This window comes from Branchiostoma floridae, chromosome 6 (genome assembly GCF_000003815.2).
Source record: "Branchiostoma floridae strain S238N-H82 chromosome 6, Bfl_VNyyK, whole genome shotgun sequence".
NCBI lineage: Eukaryota > Metazoa > Chordata > Leptocardii > Amphioxiformes > Branchiostomatidae > Branchiostoma > Branchiostoma floridae.
Window position 1 is genome coordinate 7,317,343 of NC_049984.1, and position 16,774 is coordinate 7,334,116.

Sequence of the window (16,774 nt, forward strand, 5' to 3'; positions counted from 1 at the left end):
CTGACTTCTTCTCTGGCTTGGTTCATTGGGGAGCAGATACCTGGGGCTCAATAGATGTCCCTGTGGTCGGCAAGGTTGGTATTAAACAAAAAAATCAGAGAGATTTTTGATACCATCTTGGGCAAAGCTAACTACTACACATGACAAGAATTTCAAAGACGTTGATCTGAATATATGAAAAATGAAAGCAATGTAGCCCCTCTCCCTGTCTTTGAAAGAAATTTTCACTTAATATGCATTCTATTCCTTCTCCATACTTAGAATTTCTTGCGTCCCTTCCGAGAACATCACATTGACCCAACAGCAATCACTCGTCATGACTTCATTGAAACAAATGGCGACAACTGCCTTCTTACCGTCCTGCCTCTAGCTTACCAAGTCTACAAGTAAGTCTGGAATCAAGTTTTTAGTTTTAAAAGCTTTAAAATTTAGTATGCATTGAAACATTGTTGTTAGATATATTTTAGGCAGACAATACTGGGAAAAAAATTTAAAGAACAAGCTTTAAGACATGGATTGTGCACTATAAATTGATATGCTTCCTCAACTTCAACAAGTCTATAATTTGCTCGACAAAGTCAAAATGCAACACAAGGTCTGTAAACTAAAGTGAGAGTATATGACTTTAAAGTACACACCAGAAAGACTGGTGTGAAGTCTTAAATTTAGACCTACTATATATATATATGCTGGCAGCGTTCCCGCCAGGCATACGTCTTTACGTTTTTGGACGCATTTTTTTCTGGAAAGACGCACACAGCTCGGCTGAATGCGTCCATAAAAAAATCTGTAAGAAAGGCTGACCTGTACCACCAGTGTACAAAATGTATCTGGAATCTTTTAGAAAATCTGTCTTTATAAGAAGGAATCCTACCTTTACAATTTATACTTCAAATTGTTCACTTTCCGGTCATCCCATGGGGCGGAGCGCGGCACGTTTTACAACTAGCGGACCCATGTGCGACACACCCAGCCACGCGGCAGTCTGAGCTGTCCGTTGCGCAATATAATTATTTGTAGTCCGTGAAATAACGTTACATCTGACAGCCAGCATTCTGTAACACTGGAAGAAATCTTATGCAGATTTTATATTCTGATTTTAACATGATACTTACTTGTCCTCATTTTCATGTATTTGTTAAAGATTTGTGGTTAATACTAGTATTGAACAAACAAACTGTTCTGCGCGAGTGTTGCACATCTCAACAAAAGTTCTCACGCTGTGGGCAGTTGATTGGCAGTCGGTTTCTTTGACAACAGGCCGCCGGCGCCAAGCAGTCTAGATTGGCCACCAGGTCCAAATCCAATCATCTTAATAACCAATCAGCGTTATAATAACCAATAAATAAATAAATCAGCGTTTGATAAATGTAATGATGTACTCTGTCATTGGTCACCGGAGAAAATACAAAAGTTACCGAGTATTAGCGCACGTGACGTTGTTTTGTGATATTGGTAGGCGCCCGTGTCGTCTGGCAAGTTTCTTCTCTAGCTACTAACAATTTACTATTAAAGTTTCCCCATTTATCCAAGTTAAAAAAGCGGTGCGCGGTAAATAAGTGAAGAATCCAAAACTATACACTTTATTTCTTATTTCCAAAATTTTGTTTCAAAAAGACAAAATTTGTGGCAGAAAAGGGGCCGCAATATTGTTGTCAAGCGTCGATCGAGTCGGCTGTGCACTGGCGTTGGCCTCCGTGGCACATGGCGCGGCACGCCCCCCTCCCAAGACGGACCGTCGATCGCAGCGCCCAGCACGTTGGAACGTCTTTCTGGCTACTAGTTCAAGGCTACCCCGGCACTGATCACTGCCAAAGAGGCAACAGATCGTCCTCCTTCGAGTAATGTATAACGTTTTTGGTCTATTTAAAAATAAATCCAGCCAAAGATTTCACGCCGAAAACGGGGTTACCTGAGGTCGCAGGAAACAAACGCACGCTCGTGGAAAATGACGGCACGGCCTTGTAAAACCCCACCGATTCGTGAGTGTGATGTCGTCGTTATTTTATCGTCTCGGAAAACTATTTGATGAGGGAGGGCGCAACATCGATCGCACGAGGTCGACATTTTTTATTCAATGACGGAAGAAATTGGCAGAATTTTTCCATGGGCTGACGAACTGGCTAGAGCCCTGTTGCGAAGCATAAAAAATCCAAAAATTTTCGTGTCTGGAGAAATTATACCCGGGCCAGATCACTGACGGCTGATTCCCCGTGCTATAGTGTATTTTTTTAGAGAGGGCGGTTGTCGATTACTGAATTACGGGAGTAAAAGAGGCAACCGACATCCAATCTCAAGCGCATGATTTTCCTCTCAAATTGCGGGAAATTGTGTTTTAGAGGGTTTGAAAATCCAAATTTTCCCGGGGGAGCATGCCCCCGGACCCCCCTACAATGCGAGCGCCTGCGGCGCTCGTCTCGCGCCTACGGCGCTCAATACCCCCATCAGAAATATTTGGACGCATACTTTCAAGAACCTGGCGGGAACGCTGTATGCTGGTGTGTTGTTGGTTTTGAAAATCCTTAGTTAGTAAGTTAATGCATGTAACACTAACAATGTAACACCTGTACTCTTAATAGCAATTATTGAGCGAGTGTTTGTATGTTGCAGGTTTGTAACTCTGAGCCCCCAAGAGATCCACAACACATACACGTGGGAGTGCTTCATCTTCTTCGTGGCCTTCTTTGTGATGCTGACCAACCAGATCCATAAATGGTCGCACACCTATTTTGGCCTGCCGCGGTGGGTGACGTTTCTACAGGACTACCACCTCATCCTGCCGCGACGCCACCATCGCATCCACCACGTCTCACCACATGAGACGTACTACTGTATAACAACAGGTATAGAACATCATACTACTGTATAGAATATTATACATGTACTACTGTATATCAGGTATAGAACATCATACTACTGTACAACAACAGGTGTACAGTAGAACATCATACTACTGTATAACAAGTATATAACATCATACTACTGAGTGTATAACAACATGTATAAAGACCGTCATATAGTATAACAATGGGTATAGAACATAAACTTCTGTATAATAACAGGCTTAGAACATCATACTATTGTGTATCAGGTATAAAACACTAACGACTGGTATAAAACATCACAATTTACTTACTACAGTATCCCATTTTGTGTTTTGCCCAGGATGGGTGAACTATCCTTTGGAGATTGTGAACTTCTGGTCTCGCTTTGAAGAGCTCATCACGGCAGTTACAGGGGCCAAGCCGCGTGCTGACGACATGATGTGGGCCAAGAAATCTGATTAAGGAACAGGAGCTTGTCGTCCATAACGTCCCTATCTCTTCTGCATTCTACATAACCTTGTAATAAGTACAGTGAAGTAAATGAGAATGATAGAATTTCCTTCATCTAACCTTTCTACTTTGCCCAAGGCATCACCAAAAATGCTGTATTTTGACGTGTTGTGATTTAGACATTGACGGTGAAGTATTGGTGTTTACTTGCCTTGCCAAACATTTTAAATATTGCTGTGCAGTGCTTCGAGAGATATAGGGAGTGTTGTGGACAACAGTGCAAAAGCCTACCTGTATAGCTGCTACACTTACCAAACAATGCCTTGTCACTTGGCTGCAGTTTATATGCAAATGGTACTGATTGTCATCAATTTTTACACTTATAAAAAAAATCAAAGAAAGGCTAGAAAACAATTCACTACAATTCACCTTAAGGCCACACCAATTTAATTCGTTGGTTCTCGGAATCGCCGCTTCACAAAATCGCAAAACCAAAAAAAAAAAAAAAAAATTTTTCTCCCCAGGCTATCTGAAGGCTGCAGTTTTTCAATAAGTCGATAGGTGTCTCTCTTTGAAGTTGTGACCTAGGTGATCATGTGACGGAGATTAGCCAATCAGAAGCATCATTCTTAAAATCAAAATGGCGCCACCAGAAAAATAGAAGGGGAAGGAGTACCGGAGTCGGATAATTTTGAGTACAAATAGAGTAGAATTGGAGCTTGAAGAAGTGTAGTAGAAGGTAGTGCAGTAGCAGGAGAAGAAAATACCATGTCTGTGGATCCAGGAAAGCCACATTTTTGTGGTGTGTACAGTTTTTAACCAGGGACAGAAGTCAGAAGAAACTTCTTGGCCAACAGACAAAATTTATTTATGAAAACATGTCTTCTTCTTCTTCTGTCACATAATTAACAGATATGCATCGAGGGCCCAAACGATGTGCAGGTGGGTTTGATGAAATATAATTTCCTTGATATTTGATGGACAAACCAAAAATTATTTCGAAGTATTTAGCCAACAGAGAAATATGAGTTCCCTTGGCCAAATTGGGGCTTGTTCATATACACCCAAAGTACTAGTAATTAGTAGTAAGTTCACAGGGGTTTTTGACTTTTAAAGAGTAGAATTTTGACAAAGTAGGTAGCACAGAGTTGCAGTAAGACTGGGAATTCTTGTCAAGCAGAGCAAATATTAAATTATTTTGAGTTCCCCTTGGGGTTTGTTGATAAGTTTCAGTTACTGTAAGATGGACACTTTGTTTTTGACCTCCATGAATAAAAGACAAAAATGAAGACTGCATTTTCAGACTGTTGTTTCCAATTGAATCAAACCAGGATGGTACATATAAAATTCATAATTACAATGTCACCTTTTATCAATAACCATAATTCTAATGTTTTAGTACAATTCGGTAAACTGAAAGAAATCAATAAAATCAATTATCGTGAAAATAACATACGAAAATAGCAATGTATGTACCGGTAGCACTTACTGTACCGTTAGTGTCTCAGTGAGTATGATACGAGAGCCCCCATGGCCAGATTCAGCAATGGCTTTACCATCAGAGAAGTTTTTTTTTTTTTTTTTTTTTCGCCCTGTCGCTTCATATTTTTCATGAAAAAATCCGAGAACCAACAAATTAAATTGGTATGGCCTAAGGGAGATAAAATTGATTAAACATGAATGTTGTTTTAAATTTAGTTTATGACTCAATAGTTAGGAAAGTTGTTTAAACCATCACACAGCCGAATTGCACTGCGTACTTGAAAAATCATGCTTCAACTCAATTGAGGATTACAAAAGAAGAGCAAAAGGTGTTTTCTATTAATAATAAAGTGAATTTGTTTACAACATTTGTTAAGTAAATCTCTTTGTATTTGATTTATACATAAAGTATTTGATTTATGCAAATGATGTCATAACTCTGTATTTTTTCAATTGAATGTTACCTCACTAAGTATTGTTCAATGTGTGTAAATACTGATGACCAGAGTATATTTCAACATAAGTGTATTTTATGATTATATACATGTAGGTGTCTATTGCATGCAGGGCTGTCTCCATCTTTAGATTTTTTCTGTCCCATACATTGTTTGGGAGTCCATGGTGTTTATTATTGTTGTTAAAACTGTCATTTTAAGCTCACAAAAACACATTGTCATGAACTTCAGAATTCTTCAGATTATTTTTAAGATAGAACAAGCAAAAGAGAGGCCTGATCCTGGGGACAGCCTTGATTACGTCAGTCTGACAGTGCCAATCACATGGCAATAGATTACACTTTCACTGTGGTTTTATTTCACTTTAGGATCTGGTAAGGTTGAAACCATTACTATTACAGTAGTACATGTATTTGCAGTGTAGAGAATTTGAAGTGGATGGGTCACCGCAAAAGTTTTAAGATTTACAATATGTCAGAAACCTAATTACTTAAGGTCAGCAAATGTAAGGAATTTGATGGCACCCAGGCTATGTCAGAAATTGCTGTGAGCAGCCAGGGCTTCAAAGACGTATTTTTTTCAGCAATTTGTGAAGTTGTCTGAAATTGTACCTGCAAAGCTTTATGCAAATAGCTGCTGTTCCTGCAGTACTTTAGCCTGATGGAGCCAATACAATTATCACACATGGCTAAGCTGCCGCTAAATGATATATTTTGAATGATGTGAATTAGTTAGCAACTTTTTTAAAGCTCAAAGCGTTATCTTACAGGATATTACAACAAGAACTATCAACTGCAAATCTGTTACTAACTATAGCAATGCAGACTTCATACTTCCCTTTGTACCCTACTCCCAAGTTCTACTATAAATCTAAGCAAAGGACAAAAGAAATTAAACCATTAAACCAACACCAAAAAGACTGTAACTATTCTATTTATTATGTTTCAATTCCGTAAATTTCAATGATTTGTGATAATAGGGGTTATAGTAATACAGTCTACAGTTTACTTCCTTTCTCGTGTGCCATCTCCATCCATACCACATTGTTCTGACTAGTTAGCATGTCTTCTGTAGCTCTATAAGCCCCCACTTTTTGTTCTCGATGGCCTCCTGTAGTCTCCCATACTCCTGTACCAGGCTGTCGAAGCCCATCCCTACAGATCTGTAGGCCTGGAGCTGTTGGACACTCTGCGCGTACTCGCTGTCATAAGGAGTGCTGTCAAGGTGCCTCCTAGAGACATGGAGAAAGAAACATGATTGACTTTCTTGGAGGTGAATATACATACTGTGCACTTTGTCAACATTGACAGACAATAAAATCCCTTGCAGTTTTACAATTTGTGTTGTTCTCTGGTCATGTACTTGATTGCTTCATAGTAGTGTAACATATTTGGTCTTGTTGACCATTTGAATGAAAAATGTTCTCAAAGCTATGGTCAAAATAGGCTTCTGTCTAAGAAAAAATGATGCCTGTTTTAATGATTAGCTAATGACAGCAACAACAGTTCTGTACTGTATTGTAACATAATGTTGACTACCCTGACATATGAACTTACATTCAAGTTCTGTACTGTGTTATGTTGACCCAGAATCTAAAGGTTCTGGTTTTGAATCCCTACCAGGTCCTAATATTGTGCCCCTGAAGGCATTTAAAACAATTTTCTCACTCAAATGAAAAGCCGCTGTCAGGACATTCCCTCTAATGGGACGTTAGCAGAGGTCTTATGTTTGAGAAGGGCCACACCTTGAGCATGTTAAGAACCCACCATACTTAATGATAACAGTAGAGAGTAGGGGTTTATTCTGGAGTGTGAGGCTCAAACCTATCAGCCTGGTCTTACACAGACTGTACTTACAAAAGTTAAACATAACATTCAAAATTGCTGTGATATGCCTTGAGGTGGTTTGCCAGGTATGTGCTATGAACAATCAAAAAACGTACTAGTATCTGGCACTCACTCCTACAAGTTGTCTAAATGCCACAAACAGGTGTTGAAGTGTAGGGTGCAATCCAGACTTACCTGATTTGTTTCAGAGCTGCCACTGTGTCTGCTGTGTATGTGTCACAGAGTACCTGCACCTCCACAACCCTGTGCAGAGATGCCAGAAAGAATCAGTCTGTGCGACTTAACTGCTACTTACACTACATAGTAAGAGACCACTATATAAAAATTTGCTTCCTGCAATACAGGTTTGTGATTCATTGTAGTAGCCATCGTTCAAACTGAAGCTAGCTTTGTTATTTTGATGACAATGTCCATCAATCGTCACGTGACAGAGAAACTCCAAGATGAGATCTGGGTTGACAAAGAGACAGAGTTCGTCTCGAAAGCTTCCCCTAGCTAATTGAACTTTAGTTGTGTGTATGCTGTTTAAATTTTTGTCAAAAGCTTTGTTACTTTGTTCCTATTATGTGCAACATGAGCAAGGTACTTACAATTTACAAAAATCAGTGCCAAATTGTAAAATACAGTACAAAATGCATGCATGTACAGAACATATGTTACTACATGATACATACATATTCATTCTGTATTTTTTGCAAAGCTGTACTACCCGAGAAACAAATCAAGACCTACTTGATTTTAAGTTCCATGGCATCAAAGCGTTGGACGAGCCATTCACTGATGATGTTGTTATTCTCCAGTTGAGACCTCAGACGATGATGTTTCACAATCCTCTCCAGACTTTCCAACGTTTGGAGCAGGATCTGTACCACAAGCAGACAAACGTGTACTTTTTATATTGTAAGCACAATTCATACTAACCCTAGGGTCATAACACTTTTTTCTGAAAACCTGCACTATTGCATAAAACATTAAAAATCACCTGCACAAGACAGGTTTTACTGCATGTCACAATGTTTTGGAGATGCCTCTTGCATTTTTAATTTCTAATTTTGTAACCTGTTTTATAAAATATATTAAGAATGCTTCTGTGAAGAATTTAAACGAATCTGGGTCTGTTACTGGAATGTGATTCTGGTTTCCAGTGCATGTCCTTCTACACTGCTGTTAGTAAATGATTTGTTGGTGCAAATAAGGGTACAATTCAATTTGTTGGTTCTCTGGTTTTAAAAATGCTTGAGTGAAAAAAAATGCAATGAAAAGAAATCCTGAGAACCAGCTCTATGCCTTGATGCACTCAGTTTTATAGTGTGAAAACTGTAATATTCACGCTTTTATGTCTGCTTGGTATATTTTTGCCTTAAAATGTCTGAGAAAAAGGAAATAAATAATTGTGGCCTTAACAATTAACAAAGAATAGAGAATAAAGACCTTCAGACATAAGGATGGGACTAGGTAAGGTAAGGTAAGGTAAGGTAAGGTAAGGTAAGGTAAGGTAAAGACCTGGTAGTACTGCCAGAACTGCCTGTCCCTGGCTGCCCTATCCTGCAGCAGGAGTCTCCTCTTCTCCTCCAGATCAAGCCTCTCCCTCTCCAGAACAAGGGGCAGCTGGGAAGCCTTGGCAAAGAGTAGTTCACCTGGGTCTACAGAGCAGTACCAGATAATACACAGTGTACAGCATACCTTTCACATATATTCTTACTGCATATTGTACATGGCAATATGGCAATGGAAAAATTTAAAGGTACACACACAGAAGAGGGCAAATTACGGCTAAAACTGACAGCTGGCTACATGCATTAAATTTACAAATAATTTTTTTATGTACTAGGTGCTTAGGGAGATCTGTACCTGGATCTGTGTCTAGCCATAAACATACTGCACAGTATGATAACACATTTGTAAAAAGCAAAAAAGGTTCAGGTCTAGACCAAAGGGCTTAATACTAGTACTCAGGACCTGTCATCCACCAGAATGTTCTGGACTAGTACACTGCCATACAATCAGTTATTGTTGCCATCATTTGTACTCACCACCGGAAAGACTACTGGAAGAGTCATGGAAACTGAACACTGCAGTGCATTTCTTCTTCAGCTTCTCCTCTATCAAGGGCACCAGTTTCTTCTGCAAGGACTTCAAATCCTACCACACAGAAATACAAAAAAGAAAAATTTTAAACATTGAAGTTGAATGTGAACTACAGCAGTGCTATTATGAAAAAGACCCTATTTCTCCACTTAACTTCTACTACAACTAGTAGTAACTATAAACAAAGGTACACCTGGCTTTGCTGTTGTCTTTATTTGAATTCTTTTTGGTCCAAAATCAGTATTACCAGTACTGCTGAAAAGTATTAATTTTTGACAGGTCCCAAGTGACTTTTCAGTCTAGTATACCAATATGAAAGCCAAGTGTGCAGACAATGTATGTAACACATTGCTAGTTGCTACAATGACATACAGACCTTCCTATGTGGGTTATTCTGCTGAAGTTGCTCCCGAGTGAGCCCCAGTAAGGTGACATCCTTCCTACCGTCTGGGCTACACTCCAAGTACTCACATATCTCTGCAGTAGTCAAGCACTCCCTCAGAGCTCTGTAGAACTGGTGGAGGAAAAAATCAAAGCATTTGGTACTGAACTTTTCATATACATTCCAAGTCTCAATAGATTTGAAACTGTTATTCCTATCTATCGTACAGCTTTATCAAAACAGAACTTTATGGGTGTACATTTAAATTTATTAGCAACTTTTTGTAGTATGTACTATGCTTTTAAGTAATTTTAGATGAATAGGCATCAGAATGGGCATATTCAGAATAAATGATATTGAACTTCATCATAGGAGGACGGCTGCATGAGAGGTCCCGAAAATGTATGTGCGAAAATTCAGGAAGGGAGTGGTTACGAGCAGGCCAGCAGGCATCATTTACATGCACACACGAAAAACTCACTGATTACACTTTTAATATGTTGAATTCTGGCGACCCAGCAGCAGCTGGGAATTATGTGACATTACGACTTGTTATGCACTACTGAAAAAGGCAGCTGTATGCGACATTCAGACTTCACACCAAGCTGGATTGGAGAAAATATGAGACCTGTGATTCAGCAATAGGTACTTCAGCTTCTTGTCTTCTGATGTCATAGTCCAGGAGCAGATCTTCCAACTCATGATAGAGGGCGCTCATCTGTAACCAAGCTGCTTTTTCTCTTCTCATCTGTTCTTTTGCCTTTGAAATGGGAGAAAAGCAAACAAATTACCTACTAATTGTGTTGTAAAAGTATGCCATGGCATGGTTTTTCTGTCCTGGCTTGTGGCACATGTAGTCACAAGTTCTGATATTTGGACTTTCTTTGGAGACTTTATACTTCCAAATGGGACATTTAGATTTACAAACGTGTATGTGAACTCTGTTGTAGTACATTACAATATCATACAGATCCGTCATAATTTCCTGTTATGTTGTACATAGTTATACACTCACACCAAAAATATAACGTCTTATTAGTAGTAGAGATATGAAGAAGTACTAAGAACTATATGTTACCTGTTCCACATCCTTGTGCAGACCCTTACTGACCCCAGTGTGTGTTAGTCTGTGTGACAGGGTGGATAGCAGCTTCACAAATTCGGGGTTCTTCTGGGCATCTCTACCAGTTATGTGGACTGGGAGGTTCAGATTAACTGAAAAATAACAGATTGTACATGTATTAGACATATTCCACAACATTATGCAAAGAGTAGAGTGGAGTAGAGGAGAGCAGAGTAGATAAATTAGAGCAGAGTAGAGTAGTGTAAAGTAGAGCAGAGTAGAGTAGAGGAAGAGTAGTGTAAAGTAGAGGAAGATAATTTAGTGCAAAGTAGAGTACTCTGAGTAGAGAGTAGCCTTGTGAAGTAGAGCGGAGTAGATAGAAAGACTCAGACTCTGAGACTTTGATAGAGTAAAGTCACTGAAGCCATCTCGAAAATAAATATTCTATGCAATTATTATTGCACAAATAATCAGTTTGACTAAGTTAGTAGCCAAACACAAAAGCAAAAATATTACGATCAGGAGGCTCAGTTTCCTCAGCCACGGCCATGATTCCCAATAATATCACAATGGAATGAACTCTCGCGAGATGTCCACTCGCGTGAGTTCATGACATGTGATATAACTCCCCCTCTATTCACAAGTGAATCATGAGCCGCACGAACAGGACGTTGCCAAGCAGAGCTCCTGTAGCGCTGTACCAGCCATGTGCAAGTCGGTGACATCTTTTACTTCTGGGAACGTATCTTGCCGGCAGCAAAGGACTGAGTAGTTTCCTATGGCGTTAGTGTCACTAACCTAGAAGGTACGCAGTATTGCCTTGCCGCCTTTTGGCGTGTTCTGGAATTTTTGTTTGGCGGTCTGTTTCCCGCGCTTTGGCGGGACAGTGTTCTCAGTGCAGAGACATTTTGCTGTCTGAATTTCGTTTCATTATTCTGTGAATTTGTTTGCTCACCTTTCCTAAGGCGTGCAGCTTGTGTTTTAGAGCATATTCGAGTTTTCAAATGTTCTTTCGGATACTCGTGTCATTTTTGAGTGGAATTTGCATCTGTATGTGGAGCGCACGTGTTCGGGTGCGCAGGTGAGATTGATTCAACTTAGCGTGGTTAACTTGGCTTCGGATGCATTTTGATTTCCTTGTTTTTTTTTCACATGAGTTAGGTATTCAGACAAGGCTGTATCACCACCAGGACTGCCGTAATCCTTGTTTTCTCGCGCAAGGAGCCTAATGGAGCAGAACAACACTGAACTGATCACCGAGGGCCTGGAGGAGCACCTGACATTCCTCCCCTGACGACAGTAGTGGTTAAACTTATTACTGACACCGCTGTGGGTGAGTTAAGCCATTTTTTGGAAACTTTGGGCAGTCGTCAAAGTGGTGGTCAGTGTTTTTCTGTGTGTGCCGAAGCGCCATGTTTCGGGTAGAGTTGCCTGATTGGGCTGCTCTCGTTTTAGCAGTGTTGCTTGTCTGTTTTACCGTACAATTTTGCCATGGTTTTCTGTGCTAGGCCAGCATTTCTGCAATCTGTGGAGCAGTCAACAGCCCGGAAAGTGGTTGGACCAGGCTCAAAGACTTCAATACTCGGGCAGTAGTCAACAATTTGCAGCGGTGATTCCAACTTGACTGTGATATCCTTTCTGAAAGTGTTTGCTTTTGCACTTCAGGTTGTCGGACAGCCTGTACGCTAGTAAGAGATCTTTTAACCGTCGTGAACTCGTGATGTTTCTGTTTTCTCAGTAATTTTTGCCGCGATGACGTAACATGTGATGTGCCCTTCTTCCAGTTTACCAGCTCCTGTCATGCTGATCGGCGGGGCGCAGTTCGGGGCGGGTCGCAGGTCTGCACTAAACCGGTGTTCTCTCCACCACAGCTCCTGTCGGGCTGATCGGCGGGGCGCAGTTCGGCGCTAACCCGGCGTTCTCTCCTCCCCAGCTCCTGTCAGGCTGACTGGCGGGGAGCAGTTCGGCGCTAACCCGGCGTTCTCTCCTCCCCAGCTCCTGTCAGGCTGACTGGCGGGGAGCAGTTCGGCACTAACCCGGCGTTCTCTCCTCCCCAGCTCCTGTCAGGCTGACTGGCGGGGAGCAGTTCGGCACTAACCCGGCGTTCTCTCCTCCCCAGCTCCTGTCAGGCGGACTGGCGGGGCGCAGTTCGGCACTAACCCGGCGTTCTCTCCTCCCCAGCTCCTGTCAGGCTGATCGGCGGGGCGCAGTTCGTTACTAACCCGGCGTTCTCTCCTCCCCAGCTCCTGTCAGGCTGATCAGCGGGACGTAGTTTCGGAGTGGGTCGCAGTTTTGCACTAACCCGGTATTCTCTCCTCCCCAGCTCCTGTCAGGCTGATCAGCGGGGCGCAGTGGTCTGATTTCTTAGTACCGAGGACGTAACTTTTGTGGGGAAACTTTAGGTTTTGACTCTGTATGACTGAGGATCGTCGATCGATTTAATGTTTTAATTGGTTGGAATTCGCTGTCGGACAACGGCACCGTCGGATGACGTAATAAAGTAATTGTTGTATATTGTATTCGCTGTCGGACAGCAGCACCACCGGACGGTGTATTTGCTGTCGGACAGCGGCACCGTCGAACTGTTTGGTACAGCAATTGTTGTATATTGTATTGGCTGTCGGACAGCGGCACCGTCGGACGGTGTGGTACAGTAATTTGTGTATATTGTATTTGCTGTTGGACAGCGGCACCGTCGGACGGTTTGGTACAGTAATTGTTGCATATTGTATTTGCTGTCGGACAGCGGGCACCGTTGGACGGTGTGGTACAGTACATACATCGTGTATGTTGTATTTGCTGTTGGACAGCGGCACCGTCGGACGGTTTGGTACAGTAATTGTTGCATATTGTATTTGCTGTCGGACAGCGGGCACCGTTGGACGGTGTGGTATAGTACATACATCGTGTATGTTGTATTTGCTGTTGGACAGCGGCACCGTCGGACGGTTTGGTACAGTAATTGTTGCATATTGTATTTGCTGTCAGACAGCGGGCACCGTTGAACGGTGTGGTACAGTACTTTGTTGTATATTGCATTTGCTGTCGGACAGCGTGGCCGCCGGACGGTGTGGTACAGTACTAGTATATGACTGTATGTTGTATTTGCTGTTGGACAGCGGCACCGTTGGACGGTGTGGTACAGTACATGGTTGTATATTGTATTCGCTGTCGGACAGCAGCACTGTAGGACGGTGTGGTACAGTACATACATGGTTGTATGTTGTATTCGCTGTTGGACAGCGGACACCGTCGGACGGTGTAGTACAGTACATGGTTGTATGTTGTATTCGCTGTTGGACAGCGGACACCGTCGGACGGTGTAGTACAGTACATGGTTGTATGTTGTATTCGCTGTTGGACAGCGGCACCGCCGGACGGTGTGGTACAGTACATACATGGTTGTATGTTGTATTCGCCGTTGGACAGCGGCACCGTTGGACGGTGTAGTACAAGTACATGGTTGTATGTTGTATTCGCTGTCGGACAGCGGCACCGTTGGACGGTGTGGTACAGTACTTTGTTGTATGTGGTATTTGCGGTTGGACAGCGGCACCGTTGGAGGGGGTGGTGCAGTATATGACTGTATGTTGTATTTGCTGTTGGACAGCGGCACCGTCGGACGGTGGGGTGCAGTACATGGTTGTATATTGTACTCGCTGTTGAACAACGGCACCGGTGGACGGTGTGGTGAGATTGTTGGACAATCGTGTAGAGAATTCGTTGTTGGACAGCGGGGTGCGTCAGACGGTATGTATAGTGGATTTTCGCTGTAGGACAACGGGCGCCGGTGGACGGTAATCGTAACTTTGTTTGATTTGAGTCGGTGTTTCATTTCATATGACGACAGGTTGTTGGACAACCTCAGATTTTGTTTGGTTTGTTGCATGGTTGGTGAACAAACCCATGGTAGGTAACAAGACCGTACGGTAGTACAGTGAAGACCTACCTTGTTGGACAGGTCAGAAGTAAAGGTCAAAGGAATGGAGGACACAATGGGAACAATGGAACTTCGTTTGTCACAATTAGATTGTGACCTTGGACGACATGCAATTTTCGATAAGGTCCGCAGCGTCTGCACGGTAATGTTGGATGGTGATTTTACCGTTGACTGAACCGGTGTTTGCGTTTCTTGTTATGCAAGTTTTTAATAAAGACAAAGATCATGACGAGTTTCTCGTGTCACATTCCTTCCTACCATTGGATTTTCTGTGTTCCTGTTTATTGGCTACCTTTAGCTGGCCTAGTTCTCACTCGTGGACCGTGTTCAGCTCCCTTAAGCTGTTGCCACCCATACTGGCTTCGGCCTGGTGGTCCGGGAAGCGAGTGGGGCCTGTCCAGACTGAAATACATAGAACTGTGCGTAAAGGTCGACAGTTACAGGTTAGATACTGAGCAAGCATTGTGGTGATAGCTTTCTCTGCAGCTGGAATATTGTTCTTGTATACGCAGAGAAATCAATGTTTGATTTCCAACATGAGTTGAACTACTGTAAACCTGGGAGAGGTTGGTCTCAGGTAATCTCTAAGGGTTCTCTATCTAATCGGACTGGTCGTCGACCATTCCACTGAGTTCGGATTGGACAGGTCCCACTCGAGCCGGACCTTAGGCGCCCAAGGAACTTAGCTGAGAACCAGGGATCAATCTGCATTCCTGAGGAACACCTAAAGACTGATGACTGTGACTGTGATAGACTTACACCCACCCTGTTGATAACAACAAGCATGCGCAGCAGACCATAGGGGATGATGCTGTGTTGTCAAGGTGGCTTAATGCATACGTAGAGGGTTTTGTACGGAAAGGCACAGAGGTAAGGGAGTAAATATAAGGGATTGGGGGAATGAAGACAATTAGGATTGGGAAAAGGGAATGGAGAAGAATAAGGATTGGGAGAGGATTAAATGAAGGGAAATGTAGGAACTTAAATTATGGGAATAATGGCACTCGGGAGAAGCGGGTGCCGAGGTCTTCTCACCCCAGTCCTTAACTCTCCACTGAGGCAACGTGAGTGGGAATATATTATGATTCCCAATAATATCACAATGGAATGAACTCTCGCGAGATGTCCACTCGCGTGAGTTCATGACATGTGATATAACTCCCCCTCTATTCACAAGTGAATCATGAGCCGGACGGGAGGGACACAGCCTAGCAAGAGTAGACTAGTCTAGCTACAGTCCACGGTCAGAGGCAATGTAGGTTTCTAGTGTAGCCGCTTTTCACCAGAGGGATATCTCCGATCTGTGTGGATTATCCAAAGCTCCGAAGTTATATGCAACTACCACCCTACATGCGCTAGATGTTTGTGTACTGCAGAGACCAGAGTACACGAACAACCAAAGCAAGTAGTCAACTGGTTGTCCCAAAGCCTAAGCGAGAGACCTTCAGAAGATCAATAGCTTACCGTGGGCCCAATGTCTGGAACAGCCTACCGCCAGACACAAAGAGTGTATGGTTCTTTCTCATGTAGTACAGCAGTCGGAATAAAACCGAGTGTCAGTCATTTGGTACTTTGTGTAATAATAGTTGCCATATCATGTACAATTGTCGGGCAATAAAGTTCTGTTCAAGTGTAGGTGTCTTTTCTGTGTTATATCTGAACAACAGAGCGCAACACATGATATCAAGTTTCGGAGCAATTCTTCACCTTTTCTGCTGAGGAGGATATTAGTAGATGGGGGGAGCACGGGAAAGAAGTGCAGTCAAATTTTTAGCCCCCCCCCCCACCCACCCACCCCCTAATTTTTTTTTTTTTTTTACGGGTAAGCATGGACTCTCGGATTCCACGTTGCCTCGGTCTTCTCACCCCAGTCCTTAACTCTCCACTGAGGCAACGTGAGTGGGAATATATTATTTTTGTTTGCGTTGTCGAACAGATGCTAGATGTCGCTTGACTTGACTGATGTCACTTACTACTACCAAGTTAAATTGAATTTCATCAACGGAATATCCAATCAAATAGCTTCTCAACTGAACAGAGATAATCTCATCAACTCATTAGCCAACCAGATGGGTTGATCTTACTTTTATCAGCTGTGTCTTGAGCTGCTTTTCCAGCTGCAAATAGCAAACTCAACTCGTCTTCCGCCATCTTGAATGTTCCCGCCAGAGATTTTAGATTGCAAAAAAACGCAAAAAAAAGAAAATAATACTAGAAAATATTTGTATGTCTCAATTATGAT

The 16,774-nt window shown here is 42.3% G+C and overlaps 2 protein-coding genes across 3 annotated transcripts in view; one reads left to right on the top strand and one right to left on the bottom strand.

Annotated features, from left to right (window-relative positions):
* LOC118417046 (plasmanylethanolamine desaturase-like) overlaps positions 1 to 5,183 on the top strand; it is a gene marked incomplete in the record, with an annotated part of 6,566 nt that extends 1,383 nt beyond the window's left edge. Inside the window, 5 exon segments of the mRNA XM_035822403.1 lie at positions 1 to 74; positions 262 to 386; positions 2,611 to 2,843; positions 3,166 to 3,710; positions 4,932 to 5,183. Coding sequence (XP_035678296.1) covers positions 1 to 74; positions 262 to 386; positions 2,611 to 2,843; positions 3,166 to 3,287 — 554 coding nt within the window.
* An 11-nt stretch (positions 5,184 to 5,194) lies between these two features.
* LOC118417045 (HAUS augmin-like complex subunit 4) lies at positions 5,195 to 16,760 on the bottom strand. Of its 2 annotated transcripts, XM_035822402.1 has the most exons (10): positions 16,447 to 16,523; positions 11,109 to 11,142; positions 10,608 to 10,744; positions 10,158 to 10,289; positions 9,524 to 9,661; positions 9,093 to 9,201; positions 8,563 to 8,702; positions 7,792 to 7,922; positions 7,234 to 7,302; positions 5,195 to 6,443 (listed from the first exon to the last, which is right to left on the bottom strand). In XM_035822402.1, exons 2-10 carry the CDS (start codon positions 11,140 to 11,142, stop codon positions 6,269 to 6,271), a joined length of 1,065 nt encoding a protein of 354 aa, XP_035678295.1. In that variant the 5' UTR covers positions 16,447 to 16,523; the 3' UTR covers positions 5,195 to 6,268. The 2 variants fall into 2 exon arrangements, with proteins under 2 accessions (XP_035678295.1, XP_035678294.1); XM_035822401.1 differs by lacking the exons at positions 11,109 to 11,142; positions 16,447 to 16,523 and adding an exon at positions 16,617 to 16,760.
* Between the last annotated feature and the right edge of the window lie 14 nt (positions 16,761 to 16,774).

What these genes read in the sequence shown, in the direction of transcription:
- LOC118417045 (XM_035822401.1), bottom strand. Translation starts at nt 16,683, where the DNA reads ATGGCGGAAGACGAGTTGAGTTTGCTATTTGCAGCTGGAAAAGCAGCT. An exon ending in TCAAGACACAGCTGATAAAA is followed by an intron (nt 10,745 to 16,616) that starts GTAAGATCAACC and finishes GTTATTTTTCAG; the next exon opens with TTAATCTGAACCTCCCAGTC. An exon ending in GCAGCTCTGAAACAAATCAG is followed by an intron (nt 6,444 to 7,233) that starts GTAAGTCTGGAT and finishes CCATGTCTCTAG; the next exon opens with GAGGCACCTTGACAGCACTC.